Source organism: Pelodiscus sinensis, chromosome 6 (assembly GCF_052426305.1).
Source record: "Pelodiscus sinensis isolate ZL-2025 chromosome 6, ASM5242630v1, whole genome shotgun sequence".
In the NCBI taxonomy this organism is placed as follows: Eukaryota; Metazoa; Chordata; order Testudines; family Trionychidae; genus Pelodiscus; species Pelodiscus sinensis.
The window spans coordinates 110,562,277-110,575,136 of record NC_143057.1 but is presented as its reverse complement, the minus strand read 5'-3'; the positions used below and the strand labels follow the sequence as shown (position 1 = coordinate 110,575,136).

General features: G+C 40.4%; 1 protein-coding gene across 1 annotated transcript in view; it reads left to right on the top strand.

The window, feature by feature from the left end:
* LOC102450315 (O-acyltransferase like protein) overlaps nucleotides 1–12,860 on the top strand; it is a 34,768-nt gene that overhangs the window by 9,760 nt on the left and 12,148 nt on the right. Inside the window, exons 4-10 of the mRNA XM_006116608.4 lie at nucleotides 769–907; nucleotides 999–1,237; nucleotides 3,237–3,416; nucleotides 6,252–6,354; nucleotides 7,606–7,707; nucleotides 9,594–9,759; nucleotides 12,763–12,842. Of these exons, the coding sequence (XP_006116670.3) occupies nucleotides 769–907; nucleotides 999–1,237; nucleotides 3,237–3,416; nucleotides 6,252–6,354; nucleotides 7,606–7,707; nucleotides 9,594–9,759; nucleotides 12,763–12,842 (1,009 nt within the window). The remainder of the gene's footprint in view (nucleotides 1–768; nucleotides 908–998; nucleotides 1,238–3,236; nucleotides 3,417–6,251; nucleotides 6,355–7,605; nucleotides 7,708–9,593; nucleotides 9,760–12,762; nucleotides 12,843–12,860) is intronic.

The window sequence follows — 12,860 nt, the reverse complement described above, 5'->3', positions numbered from 1 at the left end:
CGAAAGATCGCGTCTAGACTGCAGGCGGATCTTTCGAAAGAGAAATCCACTTTTTCGAAAGAGAGCACCCAGCGAGTCTGGATGCTCTCTTTCGAAGACGGCCTCTTTACATTGAAGAACGCCTTCCTTCGAAAGAGGAACTTTCGAAGGAAGGCGTTCTTCCTCGTGAAACGAGGTTTACCGCCATCGAAAGAAAAGCCGCGTTCTTTCGAAATAATTTCGAAAGAACGCGGCTTGAGTCTGGATGCAGGGGAAGTTCTTTCGAAAAAAGGGTACTTTTTTCGAAAGAACCCCTGAGTGTGGACACGGCCTTATTTACTAAAGTTCTGATTTTGCTCCCATTGAGCTTCCCTGGGTCAACGGGTCTGAGTCAGCTGACTCAGGCTAAAAAAACATGACCATGCTCTTGGGAAAGGATAGCTCTACGTGTGGGAACTAGTAAGTAAAAATGGAGTATCATAGTCAGGTTTCACTCACCTTCTTTAGAGAATTCTCAAAAAGAGCCAAATGCTCATCTTGAATCCTTTGCAGTTACTCTCTACGGTAAGTCTCAGTAAATAATTGTTGAAAGTTTAATATTCTAGGAAGAGAAAATTCATTTCCAGCTTGGGCAGTTGTTTAATAAAGCTATTTGTACTAAACAGAAATACTGTCTGGGCCTTAAGGAACAAATCTTTCCATTTACTGTCTTAAATAAGCTGCCAAGATCTATAATTTCAAACGCTGTCGTATCTGGGACTGTCATATTAATTCATTCTTTCTTGACAGATATATTTAAATTCAAGACCATGTCTTTTGTATCACCTTTCCCATCTCTCTTCACTTTGAATTCTACAATCTCAGCTGTGAGTGTAGCCAGATGTGCTAAAGGCCTTTTTTCTATTGATGCATTTGCTGCTATTTGTTTGTAAGTATAGGTGGGTTTGGGACATCAGTTTTAAAAACGTGTCCTATAAAAGTGATTGTCACTCTGCGGTAATGAACTTTATTTCCTCCAGGTTTGTTAGCATTTTGTTTATAGTCTTACCAATCACTGGAACTGTTTATGCTGCTGCTGTGAAATGGGAAGGGAAACTTGATGAATCACCATCAGATAGTTTACCTTCTGCAAATTACGGGAGCACATCTTCAAATGAGAAATATAACAGTGAATCAAAGGGAGATATCAGATGGAAACATTATAAAATGAATTTAGTGCTGCCAGTTGTTTCTGATGATGTCTACTACACAACGAAAAGTAAGTATTTCCTCTACATGAAGACCACATACATACCATGTCATACTTTACATAGTACACATTTGGGAAATAATAGACTACATTTTAGACTGTGACAAAATCCAGAATTGATTTTTTTACATCACCTGGAGATATCTCTTTTAAAGAGTCCATCAAACATGGATCATAAATGTACCAAATGCTTCAATATTGACTTCCATATTTTATATTACAAAAAAGGGCTTAAAATAATCCTGTGCAAGGTTTGGATACATAGCAAGAAAAACCTGTTTAGCCTTAGAGCGTGGATACCTAAATGTTATTATATTCTAACAGTCAGTTTATTGCCATAGTCAAATCAAGGGTTCTGGTGATGTCAATGGTTCATATATAAATATAACAGACATTCATTTGAAAAGAAGGTCAATGCCCAAATATTAAAAAGAAATTAAAAGCAGAAGAGGCCTGATCCAAAGGCCTTGAAGTCAATAAAAAGACTCCCAGACTTTTCAGTGGGCTTTGGCTCAGTCCCACAATGAAGTCTGCTTTTAGAAAAATCAAAAAAGACAATCAATGAGAGCCCAATCCTCTAAGCTATGTCAGAGGATGAATTCTTATTCACATGAGCTGTCCTAATGGAGTAAATGGAACTGCAGAAGGTGATTAATTCTGATGCATAATGGCTGCAGAATTAGGCCTTAAATTAGGTGGTCTAAGTCTGGTTCTTAATGGATATATGATTACATCTTAAAAATCATACTAGACATAGGGGTATATAATGTGAAAGGCCATGTGCTGTATGTATCAGTGCTAACAGTAGTTGATCACATATGTAAGTTTTTTCCCCTGGGAATATTGTTGTTGGCTAGTGGAATATTTATATAAATCAAGTGATCACTTGCATAATTTTTTAATGTGCAACAGTTTTTTGTTTAATTGTTATGTAATTTGAATAAAGGTGTGTTAATTCCTGGATCAGCCTTGACTATAAAGTATCTATGTCGAAGTACCATGTAGAAAGGATATGTGGGGAAAAATACTGATGACAATCTGTATAAATTGAGTGAAACAATATCTCACTGAAACTACTCATTGTCAGTATTGTAACTGTTTGATTATTATTATAATCTGTAATATTTTGGGGCTAAAACTATCTTTCAGGAAAAGTCTATCCAATTTTCTTAGATAATTTGAAAAATTTATTCCATATTTCTAGAAATTCCTTCTTTGATGCTTTTAGTTATACCTCTGTATTTTACAATGCCATATCAAATTATTTAGACAGTTACATGTTACCAAACTATCAAAACAATAGTGTCATTAGATAACACCTCCCTGATGTTTTTAGGTCTAATCCTCCACTTTCTACAAGACCTGCTCCAAATCCCTTATGAGTCAGTAGAAGTCTTTCTATTGATTTTAATGGTATTTAGCAGAGTTGTTGACTTGAGTCCCACGAATTGAACTCGAGTCCAACTTAAGTCACGTAGGTGACTCTACTTGAGACTCAACTCAGGTTCATTGTTTGTGACTTGAGACTTGACTTGAGACTTGCTAATTTTGTTAAATTGACTTGGTGAAAAAATTGTCCCAAAATGCCGATATTGATGGCTTGTACAAAAGTGACTTGACATTTTTTAAATTAAGACATAAGACTCGACTTGGGACTTGACTCGAAAGTGACTTTAGGGATTCGAGACTCGTCTTGAGTTGAACTGTAGTGACTTGAGACTCGACTTGTACTTGACAACGACGACTTGAAGACGACACTGGTGTGGGGATCAGGATCAAAGACAGTAGCAAAATAAGTCTCAGAGGGATAGCTGCGTTAGCATGTATCTGCATAAACAACCTGGGGTCCCGTGGCACCTTAGAGATGTCAAACACTCACTCATTGACGGCAAAATACATCATTAACTCATTGGAAATAAGAACCCTTAGAAAATAAGAAAAAACATTTTATATCAATTATAGAAAATTAATTGGTTAAAAATTACAGGTGAATTCATCTTTGTTATAGCTTTTTTAGGAGTGTTGGACCGCACTCTAAAATGCTTTTCCTTGCAAAAGAATCTTCCAACTGTATGGACAATAAAATCTTCTAATGGTGTCTGCTCTGCACTAAATGGTATCCGAGTTTTGAGTCTTGTATGGATAATTTCTGGACATACTAGTCAGATGACAGCCTGGCAGAATTTAGGTATGTGTGATGTGACAAATTAGCATACATTATTGGATTTAAAGAAAGACTAGTGTTTATTTTGTGTGCTCACAGACAAATCACTGTTTTATAACATATTTGGAAGTTGGGTATATTCTCCATACTGTAGACATCCTACCAGGGCAGCAGGAGGACAACTTGCTGACAGCAGATTGTTTTTTATTAGGGTGCCTAAATAATTATGGGGAAGTAGTATGGGTAAGAGGGACCCTAAAAGGCTATATACTCCTTAGTAAAGAAGTAAAAAAAGTTCTTTAAAGGAAGTGATAAGGGTGATGCCCAACAGAAAGTCTATAGATCTTCTAGACCAGCCAGAGTGCAAAGAGGTCCACCAAAGAGATCATAGAGATACTGAAGATTATTTTCCACATTTGTCTGCATGACAGACGTTTATAGAGAAAGTCTTATATTCTGGATAGGAGTAATTCAGGTGGAAATTTGTCACAGATAAACGTATCCAAGAGGAAAAAAGACAAAAAAAATAAAGAAAAAAGAGATGGAGAAGCTTGAGAAATATAATTGGAATTGGTCATATCGGAATGGCTGGTGTCAAACCAAGAATTCCCAGGGAAATACATAATAATTTGTTATAATAAGTAATTTAGTATTTAGACACTATGATGATGGATGCATAGACAAACCTAAGAGGATGATAATAATAAGGCTTAGCACTTATGTATTGCTTTTTGTCCATGGCTTTCAAAGGACTTTAGAGAAGACAATAAGCATTATTGTCACCATTTAATCTATAGAGAAACAGAGGCCCAGGGTAGCTACTAGTCCAAGAGTGCACTGCACATCAATAAGGGTACGTCTACACTACAACGTTAATTCGAACTAACTTAGTTCGAATTAGTTAATTCGAACTAAGCTAATTCGAACTAACGTATCTAGACTAAAAAACTAGTTCGAATTAGCGTTTTGCTAATTCGAACTAGCATGTCCACATTAAGTGGACCCTGAACCAGGCTTAAGGATGGCCGGAAGCAGTAACAGCAGGGCATCAGAGGGGGACTTAGAGCGTGGAGATGCTGTCTCAGGCTAACCGAGGGCTGTGCTTAAAGGGTCCCAACCCCCACCCCGGTAAGACAGTTCTCAGGGGTGTCCCGCTTGCAAAGCAGTCCTGGCTTGGAGTGCCCGGACTACCCACACTGGGCACATCACACCACTCGGCCATCAGACCGGCTGCACTTGCCACAGGCTGCCATCTGGGGAGAGGGGGCAATCAGGGGGCTGCAGGAGAGGTTCCACCCCAAAAGCCCGCAGAGCCAGCCCAGTCCTCCCCATCGGGGGCTCGTACCCCATTCCTCCCTCACCTCCTTCCACTTACCCTTCCCTAGCCCCTCTTCTTGATGTACAAAATAAAGGACAATTGTTTTCAAAAATGGAATCTGTCTTTATTGAACAAAACTGGGGGAGACTGGGAAAAGGAGGTGGGAGAGGGGAAGAGAGAGGCTGGGAGGGCAACTAAAATGATCAGGGGTTGGGAACAGGTCCCATATGAAGAGAGGCTAAAGAGACTGGGACTTTTCAGCTTAGAAAAGAGGAGACAGAGGGGGGACAGGATAGAGGTCTCTAAAAGCAGGAGTGGGGTGGAGAGGGTACATACAGAAAAGTTCTTCATTAGTTCCCATAAAGAAGGACTAGAGGACACCAAAGGAAAGGAATGGGTAGCAGGCTTCTAACTAATAACAGAAAGTTGTTCTTCACAAAGAAAAGAGTCAACCTGTGGAACTCATTGCTGTAGGAGGCTGTGAAGGCTAGAACTAGAACAGAGTTCAAAGGGAAGTGAGATCAAGTCATGGAGGTTGGGTCCATGGAGTGGTATTAGCCAGGGGGTAGGAGTGGTGTCCCTGCCCAAGGTTTGTGGAAGGCTGGAGAGGGATGGCACGAGACAAATGGCTTGGTCACTGTCTTCGGTCCATCCCCTCCAGGGTCCCTAGGGTTGGCCACTGTCGGCAGACAGGCTACTCGGCTAGATGGACCTTTGGTCTGACCCAGGATGGCCATTGTAAGCTCAGGGCTCAGGGGTCTCAGTGGACCCCCTTGATTTTCATGCACACCTGCTCCTGGGTGGCCAGGCTGGCAGCTCTTCTGCCCTAGCCGGCCACTTTCCTGTGCCTAGTGCGGAGGTCGTGGACAAGGTCCACGATGTCCGCACTAGCCCAGGCGGGTGCCCGCCTCTTGCGGTCCCAGGCAAGCTCCTGGGAGCCGCCAGCCTGGTCCCGGGAAGAGGGGAAAGGCTGGGGGGCATCGGGTGGGTGGCTCGATCCATGTCAGGTGCAGGGTCTGCTGGCTGGGTGCTGGCAGGCTTGCACCTGGCACAGGCACCGTAGCCAGTCTGTGCCCCTTTAAAGGGTCCGGGGCCGGGAAGGGGGGCAGACGAATTTCCCTGGTGTTGGCCAGAGTGGCCACCAGGGAAACCTGGGGAGGGCTAGCCTCCCACTAGTTCGAATTAAGGGTCTACACAGCCCTTAATTCGAACTAGTCAATTCGAACTAGGCTTAATCCTCGTGGAATGAGGATTACCTAGTTCGAACTAAGCGCTCCGTTAGTTCGAATTAAATTCGAACTAATGGAGCGCTAGTGTATCGCCTATGAAAGTTAGTTCTAACTAACGTCCGTTAGTTCGAACTAAGTTTGTAGTGTAGACATACCCTAAGAGAGCAGGGAAAAAAAGCCAGGAATCCTGACTCCCACCCTAGTGCTTCTCTATCTACTAGATGACATTGTCTTCCGTGTGTGATGTACATGTTATGTAAACACAACTTATGTTTCTTACTTTTTTACTATATACTTTATATTTCACTGCAGACAACGTGTTGGAATGGAAAGCGCGAGTGCTAAAAAATCCCATATATGTTTATTCTCGGAGTGGACCGTTTTATCTAAGTGTTGATACATTTTTTCTGATCAGGTAAAAAGATTAAATTATCTGGGCTTATTTAAGCTCTGACTGTTTGCATCCTAGTGAATTGATAAAGGCTGCTTTGACATTTAAACTACTAGCAATCATGATTGATTGGACTCTAAAAATAATGGGTCCAATTCTTCACTCCCTTGCACCTTGAATAGTCATTTACTTCTATGCAAAGTGAATGCAAATGGTTCCATTGATGAGAGTGACAAAGTCTAATTTGACAGAAATTCAGATTCATTCTGCACAAATACAGATAACTACACAAAGCAATGGTGAATCCAGCTCTGTATTCCCATATCCCTTGTTTTGTATTAATAAGCTGTCTCATGGTTGCTCAACTGTATGTCAAAGACCTATGCTGCTAAAAGCTCAGCTTTCTCGCGTGCTGTAGGGCCATGTGGCTTGCTGCTGTCATTTTCACCATTAAGTTCAGTCATCACCAATATAACTTAGGAAATATAGCCCATGCATAAGATTTCAATTAATTTTAACTGTGTGAAACATTTGAATTGCTTGTGTTGTTTCATTGTTAATATCATTTGGGGATAAAAAAATAAATACAAAAAAGTCTGATACATATACAGAATGCCTTAAAAGATCTAGCTCCAGATTATCAAAGATGTTTAGGCTCCTAACTTTCTCTGAAATCAATGAAAGGGAAGATGCAAATTTCCTTGAGGATCTGGGTCCAAGTTTTAAATTAATTGCAACTCATAAACTAATTAACAGCATTATTTGTAAATTCTCAGAAGATTCATTCTGAGAATATGCAGAAGTGCTGCAATTTTGGGAAGGATGTTCTGTTTTTCACACAAAGCCAAAGAGGTCCATTCCCTGCTCTAAGTGCAAACCAGACCTCAGCCTTGAGTACAGAGTTCTATCCAGTGCCTCCATAATAATTTCTAGCTAAAAGAAAATATATTTGTATTTTGTATTTTTAAAATATCTAGAGGCTGTTTGATGCCTCTGTACAATGGATTAGTGTACTTGATCTAATTCTTGTTGGACAGATGTCCAAGTCTGAGAGACAGAAATATTGGAACAGAAGCATAGGGCCAGGCAGGCATGGAGAATCTGGTAATGTCTGTATCACCGGTGGGGCAGTGGAACAAAACTTGTATGCCTGCTGTCTGCATTGTACCTACCTTTTGGATACAGGGCTTCTGAGCACTTTCACAAGAAACCTATTAATAAGGACTGTCTTCAAAATTTGGAGAAATATTAAACATAATATTCATTTGTTTCCAGTGGCTGGTTGAGTTCCAGGTCACTTCTAAACATGCTTCATCACTCGGAAAAGGGAATCACCCTGAAAGTCACACTGAAATATCTTGGTAATCGACTAGCCAGGTATGTTTGACAAACATTTTTCTTACAATTTTCAGGAAGAAAAATTCCCAATTTAGAAAATAAAAGCAAGAAAAGAAGAAAAAAAACCAAAAAGGGGAAAAAAAGTGTTAGCGTCTTATATGGAGGATGTTTTGCTTTCTTTTAAAATCATTATTTAAGGGCTTATCTACAGATAATCATAGTAACAGAAATAAATATTAACAGACTGAGTTTTGCCTTTAATTTGTCATGAAGGCAGTTGGTCTGAGTCTCATATACACTGAGGCCTCTTTGCCCTGAAAGTGGGTTCAAATACCTGAAATGCCCGAGTGGTGTAAATGGGCCTGAATGTGAATGCAAATCATGCTCAAAGTGTATTGAGGGTGATGGACATCTCACAAGGTCACACTCATGGTGGCAGTGTACCTCGAACATTCTGTTCAACATGGCCTTCACCCAGCCAAAGATTTCCAGGTGTGGGTGTGGAGATAGTGCAGACAGCATGGCTCCCTTCTACATCAACCAGCATGCTCCCTAATGGAAGATGAAGGAGGCATGTGAGTTTGGGACTGGGGCAAGACACTAAACCCAGATCTCTGAGGCTACATCTACTTGCGCAAGAACTGTTTTGTGCAAGAGTTATTGTCAAAAGCTCTTGCGCAAGTGTGCGTCCACACTGCCATGTGCTTTTGTGGAAGAAATGTGCTTTTGCACAAGAGGGCTTATTCCTCATGGGGAGAAGAATAACTCTTGCACAAGAAGCCCTGGTTTCCGATGCTTTACTGTCAATTTACTTACACAAGAACGTGCGTCTAGTGTAGACGCTCTGCAAGTTTTTGTGCAAGAACAGCTGTTCTTGCGCAAAAAGCCTGCAGTGTAGACGTAGCCTGAGTGTAAGGGATTTTATACCCTCTGCATCAGATGTATAAATCAGAAGAAGATCCCACAGCTCTGAATCAGAGAGCCACATCTGGCTCCGTGAGGCCATTCTTCTTCACTATGTTCATGCACAGCATGGGTGTAGCAGAGACTTCGGGTCACTAAATCTTTTGAAAGCGCAATGTAAATTCAACAAATTTTTCTTATGGGTCTGTATAATGTTGGTGGAGCTGGGGAAGTGCCCCCCTTGCTTCCTTACTCCAGATCACGCCGTAGACTTATCACAGTATGTTGGTCTCTGCATATTTTTTTTAACTGAAATCCCTTCTTTTTCAAGACTCAGAAGGGTTGCTGTGTTAGTCAGTAAATTTAAGAACAACGAGTAGTCCTATGGCACCTTAGAGACTAATAAAAATGTACAGAATCATGAGTTTTCATGGGTAAAATCCACTTCCTCAGACTTTTTTTTTCTTGAAAGTCTAGTGAAACAGCATTTTAGGGCTTTATCATTGGAGCTGAGTTGGTGGTGTTCCTAGTCAACTCATGGCTAAGGCTGGGACTGAACATTTATAGATCACACTCTGCGCCCCCCCCCCCATCCCCAGTAACTGCTCCTCAGTGCCTGTGCCAGGACCTAAACAGCTAGGGACTCAATTCAATCCTCTTTGTGAAAGAGTCTCCCACTGAAGTTAGTGGCAATCATTGAGTCTGCTACCCTCATGGGAAGTTTCATTTCTACATACAGTTAACAACCCCCCGGGGAATATGACCTGCAAAGTCCCTGGAGTCACAGTATAAATGCAAAAACCTTGGAAATTACAGAGCTATTCCAAACAATTTTATCCACCATGTATACACTTTAATAGCTCTGTTTTGACTGTGTTATATTTACAAACATACAGTAATATAATTCTATAGCAGTGTCTCCGGAAACTGCAATCACCTTAAAATTTTGGAAACCCTTACTTAAATCATAGATAAAGAACCTTTATAAAACCTAATCAACTCTCTTTTTGCTGTGTTTTCAGACTTCAGCCACTCCATATGTATTCCATATGTCTTTTAGTTGCACTTTACTCGGTTATTCCTTGGGGATCGGTATGGGAGATTTCCAAATTTAATCTGGATAACTGCAGAAGGATGTGGTGGTCCAATCTTTTTCTCCTAAACAACTTCATTTCTGTAACAGAATCAGTAAGTCTAAATAAGAACATATTTTTTCACACACCATTTATTTAATCCAATAAATTCACTAATACCAAGAAGTCAAATGCTGAAGGTGGATAATTTTATGATAATCAACTGTGGTCATGTATGCTAAGTTAATAACCAAATCTCCTCTTTTGGTCTAATGGGTAATGCTACATGGTAAAGAAGAAATAAGGCCATTTTATTACTAGCTAGAAAAATTATGAAACTGTTGATAGTCATCTCTGAAGCATCAAGTATTCCCCATTGTCGCAGGATATCACACTTGAGATGATTCAGTATAACAAGTAATACATGGTCAAATCCTGATGTCCTTTCTTAGGCAAAACTGACATTGATGTCTTTGGGAGTTGCCGCACTGTCTGGAGTGGTTCACAAAAGTGATTGGCTACTTCTTGCTTTCACAGTCAGGGCATTATTCTGAGCTGCAACCCCAGCTTGGTCCAAAGATCAGTCAGCTGGCTGAGCCTTCTCAAACTCCTTTTGAGTCTCACTTAAATTCAGAGCAGACTCTAAAAGATTTCCAAATTCCACCTGAGAAGGCAAACAGCAACTACTAAGGTTACGTCTAGACTACAGGGTTTTGTCGACAGAAGCTTCTGTCGACAAAGAGCGTCTAGACTACATTCAGTTCTGTCGACAAAGCAAGCTGCTTTGTCGACAAAACCCTGTAGTCTAGACACAACCCTACATGCAAATAACACTTTCTGTCAACAGAACTCTGTCGACAGAAGGCGTTATGCCTCGTAAAATGAGGTTTACCAGAGTCGACAAAACTGCTGAGTTCTGTCGACGCTATGTCGACAGAACTCAGCGGTAGTGTAGACGCAGGTATAGTTTTGTTGACAAAAGTCCACTTTTGTCGACAAAACTCTGTAGTCTAGACACACCCTAACAGATAACAGACAGAGGGCATTTCCCTCCTCTTCACCAACTTCCTTGCTGTTCACAAACAAAGTAGGTAGATTAGGTTCACATTCTCTCTGGACTGTGCTATAACACTAGCTTGCTTAGATATGGCTACAATGTTATTACCTATTAACAGCAAATTTCTGATAACTATAATAACATCACCCTTAAATCTGCCTCTCAAGGCAGACTTTAGCCAGAGGCACAGTCACAGGAAGTTCACCCAAAGGCAAAACATTTAGCCCTTTTTTTTTGCCAGGAAGTCTATACTCTTCCCTTAACAAACTTTCCTTTTAAGACTAATACCTATTTTGAGCAAATGAATATACATGTGAATTGGTCTGGTCTCTAGCTCTAAGTTTTAGTTCTTACCTCATACCTGCAGCCTCGATTAAAGAGTAAGACATCACAGGGATTATAGAGGATTATAGAGTTAGACATGACAGGGAGCTTTACTTAAGTAAACAGTAAAAATCGAATAAAGAAGGTAAAGTTTTGGTTCTATACTTGCAGTTAGTGAATGTAACCTGGCACATAGGTGCTATAAGACCACTGTCAGCTAGCCATGGGTGAATTGGAGATCACAGTTTGTGTTCAATTCAGACAGGCAACCAAAAGTTTGGATGCTTCTCCAAACCTCTTGAATCAGAAACCTAGCCTAGAAGTCTCTTAAGAACACTCAGTCATGTTCTCGCTCTCTCTCTCTGACATTCCCTCTTTTCATGAACCAAAAGGATTTTGCCCTCCTCAAAAGCTCTCCTCCAAACTAATCTTTTGTTTGCTGACTTTCTACACCAATTTCTGCTTCCTCCTCCATATTAGAAATAATACAAAAAACTATACATTGACATGTATTCTTCTTTTATTTATTAATACAGCAGCCCCTCTAGCAGCCTCAGTTATGGATCAGGATCTCATGGTGCTAGGCACTTTACAAACACAGTCTCAGAAGATGATCCCTACCCCAAAGAAATATATATGAGCTACAGTCCTTGGAAAATACCAGTCTCCTAACAACTGAATTTCCTTTCCATTATTTGCTCTTCCTGCTCCATGACTTTCTTCTCTTCATGGTTTCTTGTCAGTTTGTTATCTACCCATTTTAGATTGAAAAGATAAATAGATAGTCTTATTTGTCTGTGATGGGTCATACTCACTTATGATACTAATGCATCCAAAGTTAAAAAAAACTACTCAGTGAAAAGAATGGTACAGTTGTGGTATTAACCACAAGCTGGGAAATGTCAGAAATAAGGTTATGATAAAGTCCTCAATTACATGATCTTATGAGAGGTTTCCCTTTCTCCTCCTCTTCCCTTTTCAACCTCTTTCTTCAGTGTCTCTCACTGTTTCACATCTGTAAAAAGGTGGGCTTTGCACTGGGTTCTGAAAAGAGGCCTGCGGCTGGGTCACAGCAAGATCTGGGCTCTGACCTGCTCACTTAGCACATTCCTAGGACCCAAATCCTGAGTGTTTGATTACCTGAATCAGATTGATTTATGTGTGGACTGAAGGGAGAGTTCGTCAGAAACCTGAGTCAGAGCCTGCTGAGTGTGTAGTCTAGACATACCCAGAGCATTTTCATGTCCTCAAGGAATACAAAGGCTTTGATGGATTATAGATGGAAAGATTAGCCTGGTCAGAGAGCAGCAAGAAGGCCTTGTCTTTCTATATTTGAACCTTAGACAAGATGTAAACTCATTATGGATTTGGAGGAGGGTTCAAGATACAAGCGTTAGATGTTTTTAGGGTTTAGGGTCCAAAGGAGGGACTATAAACACATTGCTTCTCTAACTCTACTCTGCAAGTCACACCCTGTAAAAAATATTTTCTTTGTAGGCCTAACAAAGCAATGCATTTGATCTCTCTGGAATGAGCTATCTCCTCCCCTTAATTAGGGAGTCTAAAAGAGTGGTCAGTCTCTCTAGAAGAACTAAGCAAATCCAAGAATTGTGTTCTGGCACAATTGGGTACTTCAGTGGACACTAATGACAAAATCAGATCAGAAAGCTGTTTGGTGGGAAACTGTTTTTGTAAAAAAACAGTGTGTGATAAAAGCTTGAACATTTTTATTTTCAGTGCAATGGATGGACATGGTATCTTGCTAATGACTTCCAGTTCTATCTTACAACACCTTTGGTGATCTTTTTATACACTAAGTGAGTATTCTTTGGCAA